This window comes from Glycine max, chromosome 14, assembly GCF_000004515.6.
Source record: "Glycine max cultivar Williams 82 chromosome 14, Glycine_max_v4.0, whole genome shotgun sequence".
In the NCBI taxonomy this organism is placed as follows: Eukaryota; Viridiplantae; Streptophyta; class Magnoliopsida; order Fabales; family Fabaceae; genus Glycine; species Glycine max.
In genome coordinates this window covers 49,655,439-49,674,228 of record NC_038250.2, presented here as the reverse complement: position 1 = coordinate 49,674,228, position 18,790 = coordinate 49,655,439, and the positions used below count along the sequence as shown (strand labels likewise).

Here is an 18,790-nt window from a genome sequence, read left to right as displayed (position 1 = left end):
TTATTTAAATATTTTGCTTAATGACTCGACGTTTTCATTTTTTCGTTGACATGTGGTCATTGAATCATTCAAGTGCAACGAGTTTTATGTGTGTATTTTAGTTGCCGAGCATAATTGTTAAGCCATTTTGCGTCCAATACTTCGTCTTATATATAATTGCGTGATAAAGCACAATATGAGTGTCAGTAAAATTAGTTTAATTATATGTTGGTTAAAAAGTTGAAAGCTTAAAAATTAGTTAATTATAAACAAAATAGCTTATAACTTACTTGAGAATTATTTAAATGACTTATCAAATATATGAAATAGAATCTTTTAAGAAGATATTACCTTTTAAATACGATTGGACATTGCTCGTGACAAGCTTAGTTTTGACATACCTAGCTAATGCTTTGATGGACTTAGGAATTGTACACAAGAAATTGGAGTTGCGTGGAAGGTTTTTGAACATTAATAATTTATGAATCTCAATATTTTGTTTATTTTCTGGAATTGATTTTTATTCTCATGATTTTTTCCTTTTCACTAAATCTCTCCCATGCTTTCATTCTCATGGAGAATGGAAAACGTAGAAGAAAAAAATGTTTCATTTTTCAATTTTTTTATTAATAAGATATGATTTCAATAATAACTCGAGTAACATGCACATATGACAAATGAAATATATAATTTATTTTGATACAATAGACCTTATGATCGATTATAATAAGTTTTTGAGAAAAAATGTTATACATTAAAAATTAATAATGTAAAGTTTTACATAATTATTTTATCATAATTCAATATTTGTAATAAGTGTATTGATTTTTAAAATAATTTAAACGATTATTTATATTATCATATCAATATATGTATACATTAATTTAATTATAAATTATCAGAATTATTTTAAGATAATTATTTTAAAGTTAACAAATTTATTATATATGATAAGTTATAATTGAATTATTATGTAAATTTTTTTATATTATTAATGTATAATCTTTTTATCATTTTTAAATGTCAATTTGCAGAAAAAATAGTAGATTATAAGCAGATTAAATGATTAATATTGATATTGTTTGCAAAATAGCTGGATCTAGGATGGCATAAAATGCCAACTAACGAAATGGGACCCGATTCTATGCCTGTGATTTGACAGAATATGGACCGAGCAAAAGCCTTCCTGTGATGATTAATTAGTGAGAGATTTTTTTACTGCTTAATTAGTGATAGATAGTCACATGACTTCATTGACTTTTTGTTTTCATGTGCATCAATTGAAAATGGACCCAACCCAACACATTGGAGCGTAAGATGCTCCCAAATTGCGTTGGATTGGAATGCTCCTCCCATCCAGCAATGCCTTGAAGGTTAGGAGCGCAATCTAATCTTGTTTTTTTGGTAGTGGAAAGCTGTCAAATCTAATACTACTTCTGTTATTACTTCATTGGTTCATTGCTTGTTACAATGTTAAATCTGTTATTAATTTAAAATTAAAGCAATGGCACACAAGTTTTAAAATATATTATATGATTTTTAATATGTGATATGTCCTTTTTAATCAACATGGTTTTATTTATTGAATTATAAAGCAGATACATTTAATCACTTCAATAAATACTTAGTTTGATTCTTTAAGAAAATCATCAACTCAATTTAGTCTTTAAAAATACTTATGATGTCTAAAGGTTCACTGTCTCATATAATACTAGACACCCCTCCTCGCCATTCACAGTCCTTTTTTTTTTTTTTGAATTTCTTATGATACTTCTATTGAATTATTTTAGTCACTGTTAACAAATTATGTAACAACAAAATTGATAACATGATAATTTGTTACATTGTCGAAAAGTTTGGTGGAATAATCATGTACATTTTTTTGTTTTGTTAAATGTGTTCTTTAATCGCTTATTAACTTGCCTTGACATCAAATACTGAAGTATCTTTTTATCATGATTTTTTTTGTAAAAAATAGTTGTTTTGCATTTAGATACAAATTTTAAAACATATACCAATAAACATTGCTTTCTCTTAAAACCTTTTTTTTTTCCAATAACCATATATTAATAACTTCTAACATAAGTGGCAATTCTACTTTTTTTAGGTAACATTTTATTTTATTTAAAGTTTGCAACTTTGTATAGCTTAGAAATCGGGCTATTTATGTAAAATAAAAAATTATATAGAAAATTAAAATTCCTTTTCTGGTCTGTAGTATAGTATGTACAAGTACCGGGGGTGGAACACAAAAGGCTAGCTAAGTGTTTGCACATTTGGAATGCTATAGTTGGCATGTGAACCTTCAACGAACTGTACCTTATTTTCCAGTACATGACCTACTCACGAAAGGACAGATTGAGCTATATAGATAATTCCTTATAATATGCGCATCTTCTTGTATTACTTGGCTCACACAAACCAGACATGTGCATTTAAAACTTCAGCACACGCACACAACTGTACGGGAGAAAGGATAAGCAGTATCACATTTTATAATAAATTTTTCTTTTTTTTTCAATGTCCGTGAATAGTCCTTATTATTATTCGTTACTGGTGTGTTTGGTTATTTTGGGAGAAAGAAAAGAAATATACGAGAAATAAAGTGGAATACGAGTGTTTAGTTTAAAATAAATAAAGAAGAATTAAGAAAAAGAAAAATAAAAAAATCATTGTTAATTTATTTTTGCAATCACACAGGAAGTAGTATATTTATTTTTTGTTTTTGTAGATATGTTGAGTTTCTTAGGAGAAATATACGTGAAAAGTATGATTTACAATGATATTCATCCTTCTTTGAGGTTTTCATTTTCTCTGTTTCATATTGATTAACATTTTCCTTAACATTGCTTTCTATCTTTTTTAAACAATAGAAATTAATTTATGTTTGTTTATAAAGGAACTATTATCAATCTCAGCCATCATTATCTTTTGGTAAGTATTATTTATGTTTGTGTATTCGATTGAGTAGGGGTTTTATCAGACAGAAGTCTCTCATTTAATTTTTGTTGGAAATAATTCAAGTTTCATAAATATATGAGGGGTAATCCTCATTCTTTAAGCTAGTTTTTGGATTGAGTTAGGTCTCTGCCTTTACATCCTATAAAAGAAATTGAATCATCAGCCTAATGTGATGAGAATAAAATGCAATTTCACAGGCACAAGTGTTTTTAGATGACACATTTTTAACATCAGATACAACAACAGAATCCCGAAAGCTCACGTTAGAATCGCATGCTCCCAATGCTGGGAAGGTGCTAAGTATCAGAGAAAATTAGTTTAGTTGGTTAGAATATAAAATTTTATAATTTTTAATGGTGAGAAAAAAGTATCACTTAATGCAAAAAAAAAAAATACATGATTTGTGGTCATTTCTACTGGCCACAAAATGAACCGTCATAAAATGTATGAGATGCATTTTTTTAGCTGCATTTTTGTGTACATCATAAAGAAATAAAAGATACAGGTCTCAACTTTTAGGATGTTTACGAGCATTTGCAATTTACAATAGTAATGTTTAATTTTCGATTCATACCATTTAGTTTTTTTTTTTTACATATTTGTCCGTAATTCTTCGATTTTTTGAAACTTACCCTCTATTAATAACTTTAGAAATCCCATATATGTTATGACTTATATAAGATCAATTCTTGTTTGAATCTTTATCTGTCCAATTCCCTCGACACCGGGGGAAATTCTTATATTTTTTTTGTATAATTTTGGATACAATCTCGTATTTTTTTTATCTTCTTGTATATTCTCGGAATAATTTTTTGGTTGAGCAAACCAAATAGAATGCACATGCTTCTTTTGTTGAAATAAATATACATGGTTTGGTTAGATATTTCTTAAGAATTGACTTAGTGAAATCCCATATTTCATATATAAGAAAAAGGAATAATATGTCCAGTTCAAGATTTATCTTGGATAATGAGTCAGACTACACCACTATTAATCCATTTTTTTCTATTGATTTGAGGAAAAAAATTCAACAATCACTAAGTTAAAATCATGGAACTATTCATATGTTGTTGAATAGAAATGATAAATGTCGATCTTTGATAATTTTGTCATCATCAAATTGTTTTCAAATACGATCATTCAACGAAAATATTACAATAGGATAAAAGAGAGAATTAATCAAATTCAAAGAGATGCTATGATTCTAATTAAAAATTTGTTAGGTCCTTTAGGAATAGCCCCTCAAGTTGTTCATTTCTCGATCACTTTTCTTTTTCTCTCTCTTTGATTCGTATTTTTCTATCATTTCTACTACCAAATAACTCTCGAAGACTTCGACCATCACAGCCGGAAAGAAAAAGGAAAATGGCTAGCCACTGGCTAGTAACTTAAGTTAGTGCAGCAACATCTGACAACACATTAGGTTGCTAGAAGAAGATGCCAAGAACAATAGTCGGTAAATAAGTATGTATCTTTGACTTTGGAGGGTATATGCATATTGAATTCTTGCCTAACGAAAAATTAAATAACTATACCTTAAAAATAGGTATGCCTATGTACCACTAGTATTATATGGTATAGCAAGGTTGGTTGATGAAAGGAGCTTTTAGTTGTGCATTTTTTTAGCTAGTGTGAAAAGTACATGTTTCATTTCTTCCTTTTTTTTGTAATTGAAAATTTTATATAGAGAGAAAGCTTCCTTTGTAGTACATGAATATGATGATAATGATGATGATATTGTTTACTAACAGATTTAAATTTGTTGCTTTTGTTAGAGTGGAACTAGCTTGAAGAACAACCAAAGTGGAATTATTGAAAGGCTGCAATTGAAAGTTGGAAAATGAGTGAGTGTGTGAATGCATGCATCTGATCTGAATAGAAAAACGATTGAGAATACTAGGCGTATAAATTCTTCACATGTGCACTGTCTTTTTTAGACGTGAAAACAAAACCAATTAGGAGGCACAGTTGTAAGCACAATCACGAGGCCATGTGGACTGGGACTGGGAGACAACAACACACAGTTCAAATATTCAGCTCCTCCCATGAGTGGACCCCGCCACCGACACCCATTTCATTCTGCCCTTTAACCAAAACAAAATAAATAAAATTACTGTAGACAAGTGCATTACCAGAAGTGTTTCATATTTTCAATCAATTATTTCAATAAAATCTTAATTAAAATTAACTATTTTTTTAAAAAAAATTGAATAATTTATTTTTCATGTGAAAATTTAGAACTTTTATACTTGTTGGTATAATAACGAGTTTATTTTTAATTAATAACCATCAATTAATCTTTAAAATGTTTTAGTAATTTTGATTATTAAGTTAAAATATTATTTTTATTGATTAATTATATTCATCAACTTTTGTATATTAAATTATATATTGAAACAAGTTAAACTAGTGAATATATGAATTTATTATTCATTTAAAAAGCTAAAAGTGTGACAAATAAAACACTTGAAGAAAGACTTTCAAATTAAAAAAAAAGGCTCTCATTTTTTTGACAAGAAACAAAAGTTGACTTAACTTGATTTCTCTTTTTTTTTATTCATATGAAAGCTTATTTTATTAAATAAAAGTTGACTTATTTTGTTTGAAACTAAAGTTTATTTTTATGAAACATACTGTGTTCCAATATTATTTTTTATTTGTTGGTATATTTAAATATTTTTATTCTTATTTAATGAATAATTTCATATAAGAATCATTTCTATATATAATTTATGATGTAGTTGATAAAGAAGAAAAAAATAATATTCAACAAAAATTTTGTATTTTTTTATAAGATTCATATTTTTTATATTCTTCTTTAATTAAATAAATTCTCATCTATTTTCATCCTCTAAACTACTCAACACATCCTAAAAACGTGTATTTGTATTCATCCATCCCTAGGCACTCCATTTGTCGATTTCATTCCATTTGTAACCTCTCTCTCTCCCTTCACTACACTTCATTCATTCATTCACCAGTCAGAGGCAGAGGCCAGAGAGTGTGGTGTGTGTGTGTGTCTCTCTCTTTCTCTGCTTTTGAGTAATTAAATGAGAGCAAAAATGACGCTCAAAACAGCGGCGGTGGCTGTGGCTATAGTGTGCATTTCTGCCTTTAGCATCACTGTGGTGGCTGAAGATCCATACAGGTTCTTCAACTGGAATGTTACATACGGAGACATTTATCCACTTGGTGTTCGCCAACAGGTCTTTGATTCTCTCTTCTACTTTCATCTCATTCATTCTAAACATAATAACATACTATGTGTCTTGCTCTCACACACACTCACACAAACAGGGAATACTTATCAACGGTCAATTCCCAGGTCCAGACATTCATTCTGTTACCAACGACAACCTCATCATCAATGTCTTCAACAGCTTGGACCAGCCATTTCTCCTCTCCTGGTACTTACTTTACATTTGCAATTAGTTTTTTTTTTTTATCTTTGAGAATTGAAGAGATAATACATATGCTCAACCAATTCAATTAAATCCCATGATACATTTTCAATCCGATTCTAAGCATCAAATGAATAATTAGTTAATTCAACAAAAAAAAATGAATAATTAGTTATGCTCATGCTTACGTTAAACTTTTAGTTTTTCTTAATTAAAGATTGGTATGTGTGAATGTGATGTTGCACGTTTAGCAGTACATTTTGGATGTTTGTTGAGTCACATGACCTGCAACTGGAAAGTGCCAACTATCAAATGTCCACATCCTACCCCTTCTAGGGGGCATGGGTCAACCCACCAATTCTGATTTGCGGACATCAAACCAGATCTTAAATAATATATATAACAGTATTTTAACCTCTGTATTACATAGAACAAATATTTATATTTATATAACTAAAATTTATAATAAATAAATATTTTAAATATATAACTAAAATTTATAATAAATAAATATTTTAAATATATAAATTATATCTTAGATTTATGACAAATACTAGTACTTTATATTGTACTAAGATGTTATTTTTGGTTACTGATAATTTTTTTTAAAACTATTTTAAAATTTAAGTTGGAATTAAACATGTTTATGACTTTGTGTGCTAAAGAAAAAAAAATTAAAGATGTTAAAAATGATATAGTCAAAAAAAGATAAGTGATTCAAAGAAGTTCTTAAAAATGTTCTTGTCAAAGATGTTGTTATTGAAGAATGACAAATAAAATACTCTAATTCAAAATAATCATATATATATACACTAATTTTTCGAACAAATTATGTTATAAGTTGAAATTCATTGGAATTAGCAAAAATTTTGTGTCTTAACTCTCATGTTTTATTTAATAAATCTTTCGCATAATTTTATAATTATAAATAAATCTTAACCAACAAAAAAGAGTGTGTTAGAAAATACTATTTTCTTAGCACTCCTATATATATAATGTTATGATTAAAATTTCTTTATATTTAAAAAAATTATATTATATGTTAAATTGAATTAATTTAATCAACTATTAAATATTTTAAAAAAATTATCAACTTGATCTACTTGATAATTAATTTTAATTTAAGGTTAGATTAATAATTTACTATAATTAAGTTATCAAAATGAATAGTTTTAGATACACACTCAATTTATTTTCATTATATATTAAATTAGAATAATCTATTTGTCAAATTAAAAATTATTCTCAAATAGGTCAAGTCTAGACATTTATATACGGAAATTATTTCTATCATATATTAAATTTCAATAATATAATGGTTAAATTAAAAATTCTTATTAAATACTAAATAAAGTCTATAGTTATTTATGAAAATTTAAAATTATTTAATACTTTATTAAATAAGCTTAATATTAATATACAATATAATTCTTAATTTCAATATTTAAAATTTGATACGTATAATATAATTCTTAAGATAATATCAAAATACTCAATAATTAAACTATTAAAATTTAATATATGTACAAAAGTTCAACAAAATAACTCTATCTATTATTATTATTATTATTCTTAGAATAACTTAATAACATTGTGCAAAAGAAAAAACAATCCATTTGATAGAAAACGATTTTTTTTTTAATGTTTTACATGTTAACGTTATTCCTACGAAAGGGCAAACATACGTGATTATGACAGGACATGGAATTTGGTGATTGTATTAGACTGGAAATGGTATATTATATACGGAGATGGAAAACATTATCAAAAGTTATTATTCCGCATAAGTGGTTGGCCAGCAGTGCAGTTTGGCTTTCTACATGAGGCAAAATGGCAAATAACAATGTAAATAATGTCGGATTGCTTGCTGAAATAAAACAGAAAAGAATGCAAGAAGATGAAATAGTCAGTTTCATTTTTTTGTTATTTCTTAGCCATGCCAATAATTTATATTGTGGGCCCATTTACTTTATTTATGGATGGATGGATGGATTATCACACTGATTTTATTTTTCCACTAAAAATAACCACCTTTACCTTTTTAATTAATAATATAACAAGACATCCAACCTATCCATTGATTGAGAAGCCTTAAATCTTCTCCTGGTAACTTCTCAAGTAAATCATGACATTGTATGTAATAAATCAGGCGGGATATTAGAATCTACCCCTTCTTCTCTTTTTATTTTCTAATAACATGCATTTTATTTTAATTAATGTTTTGGCAGAAAGAAAAACATATATGTGTATGAACATTTTAGAAGCAAGTATAAGAACATCAGCATTCATTTTGATGGAAAACAAATTCATGCAGGAACGGGGTACAGCAGAGAAGGAACTCATTCGAAGATGGGGTATTAGGAACAACATGCCCCATCCCACCAGGAGGGAACTTCACATACATTCTTCAAGTGAAGGATCAAATTGGAAGCTTCTACTACTTCCCATCTCTTGCATTTCACAAAGCTGCTGGTGGTTTTGGAGGCATTAGGATTTTGAGCAGACCTAGAATTCCAGTCCCTTTCGATGATCCTGCCGGTGATTACACTGTCCTCATTGGAGATTGGTACAAGCTCAACCACACGGTAATTAATTTCACCTAGTATTATCTTATCTTTCACTTTATTAATTATCTTATCTTTGGTACAAGCTCAACCATTTGTTTGTCTTATTTTACAGGATTTGATGTCTCTGCTTGATAGCGGTAGGAAGCTGCCTTTCCCCAATGGAATCCTAATCAATGGTCGTGGTTCTAATGGTGCATATTTCAATGTGGAACAAGGTATGCATCCCATTTGTTACTTGTCTTTGTCCTTCATTAATTGATAAGTAAAATGCTTAGTTCATTACATAAGCTCTTTTATCTTATTATTATGACTCAACAGGAAAGACCTACAGGCTTAGGATATCAAATGTGGGGTTGGAAAATTCCCTTAACTTTCGCATACAAAACCACAAATTGAAACTGGTGGAAGTTGAAGGAACACACACCCTTCAAACTACGTACTCATCCCTTGATGTCCACGTGGGCCAATCTTACTCTGTTCTGGTAACCGCGGATCAACCTGCTCAGGACTACTACATTGTGGTCTCCACTCGATTTACCTCCACAGTTCTCACCTCCACTGGAGTTCTTCGCTATAGCAACTCTGCAGGCCCAGTTTCAGGCCCACCCCCTGGTGGACCCACCATCCAAATTGATTGGTCTTTGAATCAGGCCCGCTCCATCAGGACCAACCTGACAGCAAGTGGGCCTAGGCCCAACCCGCAAGGCTCCTACCATTACGGTCTCATAAACACAACCAGGACCATCATACTGTCGAGTTCACCTGGTATAGTGAATGGCAAACAAAGATACGCAATCAATAGTGTGTCTTACGTTGCTCCAGACACTCCTCTTAAGCTCGCCGACTACTTTAAAATCCCTGGCGTTTTCCGTGTCGGAAGCTTTTCCGACAGGCCCACTGGCGGTGGCATATACCTTGACACATCTGTGCTGCAAACTGACTACAGAACATTTGTGGAGTTTGTCTTCCAAAACGACGAAGACATCATTCAGAGCTATCATCTCGATGGCTACTCTTTCTTCGTGGTTGGGTGAGTCATCAATCATTATAAATACACTTAAATCTAATTTTGTTCTTCAATTTACTAGCTATTTTTTTTTATTATCTAATATTTTTAATTTTTATTTTTGTATTTGTCATTAGTATTGGATTTTACTACTATCTCTTTACATTTTAACGCGAAACATTATTTTTGTAGTATGGATGGAGGACAGTGGACACCTGCTAGCAGGAACACGTACAATCTTCGAGACGCAGTTTCGCGGTGCACTACTCAGGTGCGAATAAGCATTGTGTCTTAACAATAGAGAATATGTTACTCAATGCTCAGAAGATTAGATTTTACAAGTCATTCAAATAAATATTTGATGATTGGTGCAGGTATATCCCAAGTCATGGACTGCTATATATATTGCGCTTGACAACGTGGGAATGTGGAACTTGAGGTCTGAATTTTGGGCACGGCAGTACCTTGGCCAACAGTTTTACATGCGCGTTTATACAACATCGACATCAATCCGAGATGAATATCCTGTTCCAAAGAATGCACTACTTTGTGGTAGGGCAAGTGGGAGACACACTCGACCCCTTTGAGCTAGCTAGCAAGAACCTTGTTGAGTATGAAAATTAAAGCAGTTAACTTATCTGCTTCTGATTTTGAATTTATTTCTTTTCTGTTTCAGTAATTATGCTATGCTCCGATGGACATGTGTGATTTAAACTACAAATGACCCCAGCTCGAGGTCACATTCTTTTCCAGAAAAAAAGAAGAAAGAAATTTACTATTATTACATATTAATGTCGTAAGAAGGTTAGCATTTAGCACTCCGCAAAGCAATGTGTCATTCATAGTTTCTTTTCTTCTCTAATTAAAATAGTTGGATAAATGCTAGTCCATAGATTTTGGTGACAATGCCTTCCACATTTTGGCTAGAAGGATTGGTCCGGTGAGAGAGACTTAAAAGTAAATTTAAAGGAAAAAAAATTTACTTTAAAAAAGAAAATTATATGTTAAATCTTTTTGATAATATATGTATTTTTTTAATATATGTGATCTTTTTATTTTATAAAAATTAATAGTAAATATTTTTTTGTTGATCGACCTAAAATATAGGCTTTAATTCTTTTATCCTTGCATTGGTCGGTTGGCTATATATAATTCACGTCCAAGATGTAAAAGAGATCGATAATAATTGAATGTGGATCCAAAAACATACACAGGTCAGGGAGGATTGGAAGCATAACCAAACATGGGGTTAGCAGTTCTCAGATAGATCACTATGCACTTGAGAGTTGATCTCTTTGGTCATCTTAATGCTATTCTTTGGCTGTGGAATATTATGCAGTCGAAAATGTTGAGTATTACTTTGCTTAAAGGCCATAACACAATTTATTGATTTCTGCACCGCTTGTAATTATGTTTTTGAAAAAGTATTGTCCGGAAGTCATGTAATGCCATTCCTTCATGTTATTAGATTATATATTAGTCGTACAAGATAATCGTAGTAAGGTTCATTTGTCCAAGGTTCACTAATTATTATTAGTGCCTTTCTTTCTTGTGCAACAACTTTGTCATTTTAGTAAGATGAGAGGATTTCGCCAACCCAAAGCTTGCACCAGCATAGAGATCAATCGCGGTGTTGTTCCTATGAGAAACAATTTTGGCGGTTAAACAAACCAACCAAGAATTTGCAGTGTTAACTGTCGCAAAAATTTAACATGTGCACTGACAGCAACCATCATTGTGTCATCAATTAAGGGCGACACTTAACGAATGACTAAAAATATTAATAGTAAAAGAAAATAGTTCCTAGTCAATTAATTTTCTCATTAGAAACTAAAAGTAAAAACGTGGTCCTGTTTTGGGATGATTTTTGTTTCTGAGTTTTGAAATTTTTAAAAATAACAATTAATTTTTAGTCTTAGTTTCAAAAACATTTTAAATCAGTTTTAAAATATAATTAATTTCAAATAAACTTAATTTAAAAGTTTTATATCGTATTAAAATTAATTTAAGAGTATTTTTTGTGTGATAGTAATAATAACATTAGTGATGATGATGATGTTAGCAGTGACGGTTACGATAGAGATACCAATGTGGTTATGGTGACAATGATAATAGTGACGAGGACAATGTCGATGGTGGTGGCAGCAAGTGGTGATAATGATAGCGACAATGTTAGTGGTAGTGGTAGTAATGTCGGTAACAATGATGGTGACAACGGTGATAGCGGTGTTGGTGGTGGCATAATTGGTGGCTCTGTGGTGATGGTGGTGGTTTTGGTAACGATGATGAAGGTGGTATTGTTGGTAATGGTGATAGCAATGTTAATGAGGGTGGTGGTAGTAATACTGATGGTGGTGGTTATATTAGTAGCAACAATGGTGGAAGTGATGATAGTGGCGGTGGTAGTGGTTACGACGATGTTGGTGGTAGTTGTAGGGACAATTACAGAGGTAGTGGTGTTGGTGGTAACAATGATGGTGGTAGAGGTAGTGGTAGCAATGTTGGTGGTGATGATGATGGTGATAGTGATAGTGGTATTGGTGATCATGATGGTGACAATGACGATGACAGTTACATTAATGGTGATGGTAGCAATGTTGGTGGTGATGATGATGTCAGTACCAATGATGGTGGTGTTGATAGCTAGTTATGTCATTGACAACAATGATGGTAGCGACAATGACAAAAATGATATTGGTGGTGGTGATGAAGGTAATGATGATAACAAAATGTCAAGTATTGAAAATGTATTTTTTAAAAATTAAAAATCAAATTCATAATTTTTTTTCTTGATTTTAAAAATGAGTGTAAAAGTGTTTCGAAAATGATTTAAAAAAAATTTTAAATTAATTTTTGTCAAACACATTTTGTTTTAAAAATTACATTTGAAAACTGAAACCAAAAGCTTGCAACTATCCTAAACGAACCCTAAAAAGTCTAAAGACTGAAAACATAATTAATCTTTTGTAATATTTGACATATGAGTATCAAAACCATGACATAGAAATAATATATTGATTGATGATATATTTATATCTATGAAGTTAAAAATAGTAGACACTAATTACAATGACAATATTGATGCCAACATAAATTATTGGATGATTTTATCATCAATCAAAATTGTTTTACCAAGATGATAGTTAAAATAGACTAATAAACTATTTCACTCAAATGTCACTTCAATGGTTTAGAGGGAATATTTAAAAGAGAATAAATACTTATTTTAGTGTCTACTATTTTGGTAAGAACTATAAATATCTTTAAAAAATATTATTTATGGTCAAGTTGAAAGGAATTATTATACTAAATAATAATTTTTTTCGTAAGTATTTAGCATAATTATATTTTTATGATTCAAACTTGAGATTATAATTAAGTTGAAATAATTTTGTGTCAATTCATGTCCTTGTTAGGTATTTATTCCATGTTTTAGTCAATTTAATATTTATTTTTGTTATTATTAATTATTAAGCTTGTTTAATTCCCTTTATAAATTTGAATAAAATGTGATTATTATTTTTCTTTCTCTAAACTATCTTTCAAACCAAATCTTAAAATAGATGGAAAAAATAAAGTAGAATGAGGAGAAAAAGAGGTTTAATTTAAATGGATATATAATCAAATTTATTTCTAAAAATTGTGATGCAATAATAAATGGATGTTAAAAAATGAAAAATAAAAAGTTAATCCATAAATATGATAAATTAGTTTTATTTATAAATTTGTAAAATTATTTTATTATTAAATTATAATGTGTAAGTGTTAATTTGATAATAAGTTATATTTTGACCAAAATTTAGGATTAATTTATTATCAAATTATTTAACCGTTGAAAACTTAGATTTGAATTTTTTATTCTTTTGGGAGTAATTTATGAGCCGGTTATCTTACAAATTTGGTTATTTAAACTTTAAAAATCGAAAAAAAAAAAAAGTGAACCCGCAGAGTGAGTGAGTAGGTTACTGGAAAGAGGAATGGAGAAGGAAGCCGAATTGGGTGAAAAGGAGTTTGAACAAATGGTGCGGGCTTTGCCTTCCGATGCTGTCAAGGAGTTATTGTCGCACGGGGTGGGTTCGCTTCATTGCTTGCAATTCTTCTTCTTCTTCTGCTAACCTTCTGCTATTTCACAGGTATGCACTCGCTGCATCTTTCGCCTCTTCGGCCTCCAAGGCCCCGTCTATGCTTCTCCTCCCTCCCTCTCTTCCCTCTTCGATGCAACACAACAAGATTGCCTTTGCACACTTTGCTTAGGGATTCTGCAGTTCACATATTCTAATGTTCAAAACGACAATCTCCCTCTTCTCATTGCTGACATGGTTAAACGACAAGCCTATCAGTTCGATACCTTTTCCCTTGAAGTTTCCATTCCACCTATCATTATCGATGATGTTAACTTTCTTTGGTAACTATTTTCTATTTCACATCTTTCTTCTATTCTTATACATGTATCCAAACCTGTTCTTCTTCTTTTTTTTTTTTTTGGTAGCTCCTATATGAAAACCAAATATGGATCCCAACCTTGGTTCCAAGAAAACTTGCACAGTGGATGCATCTCTACAAAGGACGCCTTAAAATTTTCTCTTATCTATCCTCTTCAAAATCTTCTGGTCAGTCATTTATCTTTTGCTCCATTTGTTTTGCTTTCCAATCACCCTTTACAGGAAATCTAGTTTTGCAGGAATGTAAATCAAATATGGGCCCTTTCCGCATTCGTTTAACATATACTCACACAAAAGGGAATGATAAATCTTCCGATTGTGCTGCTGAGACTTGCAAGAGAAGAAAAATAGGCATGTCCCTTTGTGTTGTCTTTCCATTTCAAAACTGATATCATCTGATTGACTTGAATTTTGGCACTTCAAATTAAACTGTGATATTTTCTGATTGCATATGGTATTATGCCTTTGAGTGAGGCTGTATTAGAATTCTGGACAAACCAATGAATTTGTTAATTTTTCTTATTATGCTGCTATTAAAATGGGCATCTCTGGTGCTGAGAATTCCTTTTATTACAATGATTAATCTCTTCTAAAGTATAATGCTGCCATGAAAAAGATCCTTTGTTGGATCCCTTGAAATTCTGTTCCATACAAAAAAGAAATTATGTGTATTATAGTTATGCTAGTTTTTCAGTCGAAGCATGCTTTGCAATAAACCAATAGTTACCATTGATTGATGCTGAGAGGGCCATTCCTTGTAGGTTGTAACATTGTCGACACTGCCTTTGATTTTACAGTTCCTTGCATTGACCATTTTGGATTTTATTTTTTATTTTTATAGGTGAGCCAAGCATAGTTGGAGAAAGATCTTTTAGCAGTACACTTGAAAATGATTCCTCTGACTGCTGTAAATTCTTGCTAGAAAAGGTAATTCTCAAATCTCCTCCATTTTTATGACTAAATGTACTGTGGATTTAAATTGCTATGCTTTCATGCTGATTTCATGATTGTTAGAATGCAACCTCTTAAATTTATGTGCCATAAATCCTTGTGAGTTTTCATGGTGGGTTCACAATAGGAATTATGTTTTGTTTTGTTTGGCTATATAATATAAATAAAGTACTGACTTTTTGTTCTTTATCTATTGAGATTTTATATGATTTTATTGCTAACTTGGTTTTCATTGCTTTTTAGGCAAATGAGCCTTGCCATTTTACTTACAGTTGCTACAGGACGCCTTTCTATTTTGGTGGAAGATACCTAAAGGTAATGAATTTGTTATCCTCCCCCACTCTTCCTAATTGGACATTTGGACTGAAATTCTGAAGCCATTACGTATATCAAATTTCTTTAGCATAGATGTTTTTCCCTCTAGCAATGTTTTAAAACATTACAAATGTTGCATTTCCTTATCCGAATGCCGCTCATAATTTTGCATGTTAAAATGTTCTGATATGTAATATGACATGATATACATATTGGGGATAGAAACTATGTGACAATATTTCTTTGATTTTAGCAAACTGAACTTTGTTTCTGCACTTTGAAATATAGTTGAAACAAATTGTAATTGACTAAACCTCTCAAAAAATAATGTTCTTCATGCATGGAATATAATTTCCTTTATTTGTTCTGGATATAAGTAACTACAATTTGCAAGGTAACGATTGACAATGAGTTAATTTATCTTGTGCAAATTCAAATTTTATGCCTTTACTTTCTTGGCAGTATTCACGGAATGTGAGTCAAACACGCTGGATCATTGATGATGAAAGAATGGGAGAAGCATCAGTTGAGGTACTGTCTATTTTGGCAAATGGTTGTGGTCCTTTATGTTTCCTTTTAATGTTGATTGTGAAAGGTGACAACAAGTGTGTACAATTGGTTGTAGGAAATAATTGGTGGAAACATCCTCCAAGCCTGCCAAGGTGATAGTTTTAAGTTTCATGCTGCAGGCAGAGAAGATATTGATGTACTAAAAATTTTTGGTTTTTGTCTTTTTAAAGTTTATTGATGAATGAACTTATCTGATATGAAACTGTTCTAGGTCCGGATGTTGGGTCCAGGCAGGCCATTTCTTGTTGAGGTGCAAAATGGAAGACATATCCCGTCTGAACTGTTTGTAAAAGATATAGAGAAAACGATAAATAAAATGGAGAATAAACTGGTAATGTGATAGCTGAATTGGTGATGTTTCTATGTTGTTTATTTATTTCATGATGACTAAATTCATAATATCATATGTTCATGTAGGTTAGGGTGAAAAATCTGAAACTTGTTGGTAGTGATGGATGGAACCTTATGCGTGAAGGTGAAGCAGAGAAGCAGGTTTTGCATTTTGATTCTTAACTGGTTACTTTTGTTTATTTGTTTTTGGTTTGCAGCTTTCCTTCATCCATTGTTTTATCTATACATCCTAACTATTACAAGCTTAAAATTGTGTAGAAACAATATGCTGCTTTGGTGTGGATTTCTCGTCCTCTAAAGGATGAAGATATTCAATGTGTTTCTTCACTCAAGGATTTGGTGAGCTTTTTCTGCTTGTCTATTACTTGTTATCAAACTTGTATTTTGTAAGAGAAGTTTAACATACAAAAGCATCACTCAAAGTTTCAACTTCAATTATAAGATTGAAATCCATTGTTAATAAAAAATGCAGACACTAACTAGCAAATGAGAAAATGAAGCATAACAATTGATTTCATTTTCTTGACTCCTTTGAAAGTTTGGTATAGCTTGAGCAAGTTTCTTTGGTGGGAATCAACACCAACGAACATTTGCAACCTGGTCATTCTGTTATACCCATCGTGCTCCTTCCTAAGTCCTAACCAATTCCTCCTGCCTCCATTTGATGTAGTTCATTCATTGCCGCCCCTTACCTCGCCCTCTTGCTGCTCCAACTTCCTCTCTTTTTCATTGTATAGACTTGGATCACCACCCATAGTCTATCACTTGTGTTTCTCCTTGGTTCATGCTCATAAACACGATAATTTTCTACTGGGTGTTTTGCTTATAATCAATGCTTTTTATTTTAATTTGTAACTGTGGGAGCAACAAATTTTTCTTTTCTTTTGAGCAGAAAGTTTTGCAGAGGACTCCTATAAGGGTGCTACATCGTCGCAGTCCTTTAGAGCGGGAAAAGATTATTCATTGGTAGGGTTCTTCCATTTATTGATTGTTATATGCCATGTTCACTATGAAATTCTGACTAGTAACTGAAATTTCACCATCCCTTGCTGTTTCTCAAATCTTAGGATGAAAACAGAGACAATTGCGGGAAGTTCCCAATATTTTCTTTTGCACCTATGTACACAGGTATTGTCTTGTATTATCTCTTACATATATAAAGTTTCACAGTGACTGAATCTTATGGTTTTAAGTTTTAACACCACTAACTTTACAGCTCCATGCCCCACAGGCTTTTACATTTTATTGGCAATGAATGGTGAAAATATGGTAAATAATATTTGTCAAGCATTCCAAACCGATATAAGTACTTTTTATGGGTGAAAAGATTTATTACATAGGACAAGTAATTGACTACCATTTTGTCTTGAGGTTTGAGTGGTTAAAACTAGTCAAGACCTAGCACGAGCTCTATTCTCCTTACGATCCACTTCAATTAGTACCAGTGTAGTAAACACAGTCAATTTCTTCTTCCGTTATAGACATTCCAATTTAAATTTTGCGACTGGATTTAGACACATCCGAATTGCATTGAATGGTTTAAAATTAATTTTATCAAAATCTATTCTATTGAATGTTATAATAGACGGTCCTTAAGTCATTATGTACAACGAAATCTGTAATTACTAGTTAGTGGAAGTCTGAAAGATCTAATATGCTTGTACTTGTACAGGCTGGGACCTACATCAAGGAATTTGTTCATGGGGATCTTGGACGCACCCATCCTAGGTATGATAAATGATGCTTTCAATTTATGGGAACAGATAAAAAGATGTATTCCCTCCCCCGATACTGTCTTGAACACGTTACCTTATTGGCATGTGCCTTATTTACTACTTTGGTTTTGCAGCATTGGATCAATTTTGGGTTGCAGAGCTGAAATTTTGCAACTTGATGTCACAGACATCAAAATGGAGTGTTTCCTGACATAATCCGGTTTTAAATCTGGTTGCTTGACTTTGGAGTGGACAGTGGTCTGATGAAATGATAGACTCCATGTGCATCTTCAACTGGAGCTGCTTTCTTCTAGTAGTAAAAGATTTCGTAGAACTGTATCTTTTCGTAGAGACAAGAGGACAAGTATTTTATTTCGGTCCCCATAAGTTAGTGCCCTTGAGCAACGTAGAAAGAAATCCTAAAATAATTTATGTTGAGATTAAAAGAATTTATTTTATTTTGGTCTAAAATATAATTTTCATTATTATACTTGACTATTATTGAGCAATTTAATTCTTCTGGTGGTTAACA

At 31.1% G+C, this 18,790-nt stretch overlaps 3 protein-coding genes across 4 annotated transcripts; all 3 read left to right on the top strand.

Annotated features, from left to right (window-relative positions):
• Positions 1–5,786: 5,786 nt before the first annotated feature.
• Positions 5,787–10,698, top strand: LOC100812416 (L-ascorbate oxidase homolog). 2 transcript variants are annotated; one of them, XM_006596465.4, is made up of 7 exons: positions 5,787–6,146; positions 6,238–6,347; positions 8,656–8,926; positions 9,021–9,123; positions 9,227–9,938; positions 10,107–10,185; positions 10,289–10,698. In XM_006596465.4, exons 1-7 carry the CDS (start codon positions 5,991–5,993, stop codon positions 10,499–10,501), a joined length of 1,644 nt encoding a protein of 547 aa, XP_006596528.1. In that variant the 5' UTR covers positions 5,787–5,990; the 3' UTR covers positions 10,502–10,698. The 2 variants fall into 2 exon arrangements, with proteins under 2 accessions (XP_006596528.1, XP_040864833.1); XM_041008899.1 differs by lacking the exons at positions 5,787–6,146; positions 6,238–6,347 and adding an exon at positions 8,323–8,474.
• Positions 10,699–12,040: 1,342 nt separating this feature from the next.
• Positions 12,041–12,561, top strand: LOC106795923 (cell wall protein IFF6). The gene is made up of 2 exons (XM_014766866.1): positions 12,041–12,131; positions 12,206–12,561. Exons 1-2 carry the CDS (start codon positions 12,041–12,043, stop codon positions 12,559–12,561), a joined length of 447 nt encoding a protein of 148 aa, XP_014622352.1.
• Positions 12,562–13,823: 1,262 nt separating this feature from the next.
• LOC100780683 (tRNA pseudouridine synthase Pus10) lies at positions 13,824–18,729 on the top strand. The gene is made up of 15 exons (XM_003544333.5): positions 13,824–13,984; positions 14,048–14,319; positions 14,404–14,524; positions 14,596–14,707; positions 15,198–15,283; positions 15,551–15,622; positions 16,085–16,153; positions 16,248–16,328; positions 16,404–16,523; positions 16,610–16,684; positions 16,802–16,882; positions 17,436–17,509; positions 17,611–17,671; positions 18,216–18,271; positions 18,393–18,729. The coding sequence occupies exons 1-15, from the start codon at positions 13,892–13,894 to the stop codon at positions 18,472–18,474; spliced, it is 1,455 nt and encodes a 484-aa protein (XP_003544381.1). The 5' UTR covers positions 13,824–13,891; the 3' UTR covers positions 18,475–18,729.
• Positions 18,730–18,790: the final 61 nt, after the last annotated feature.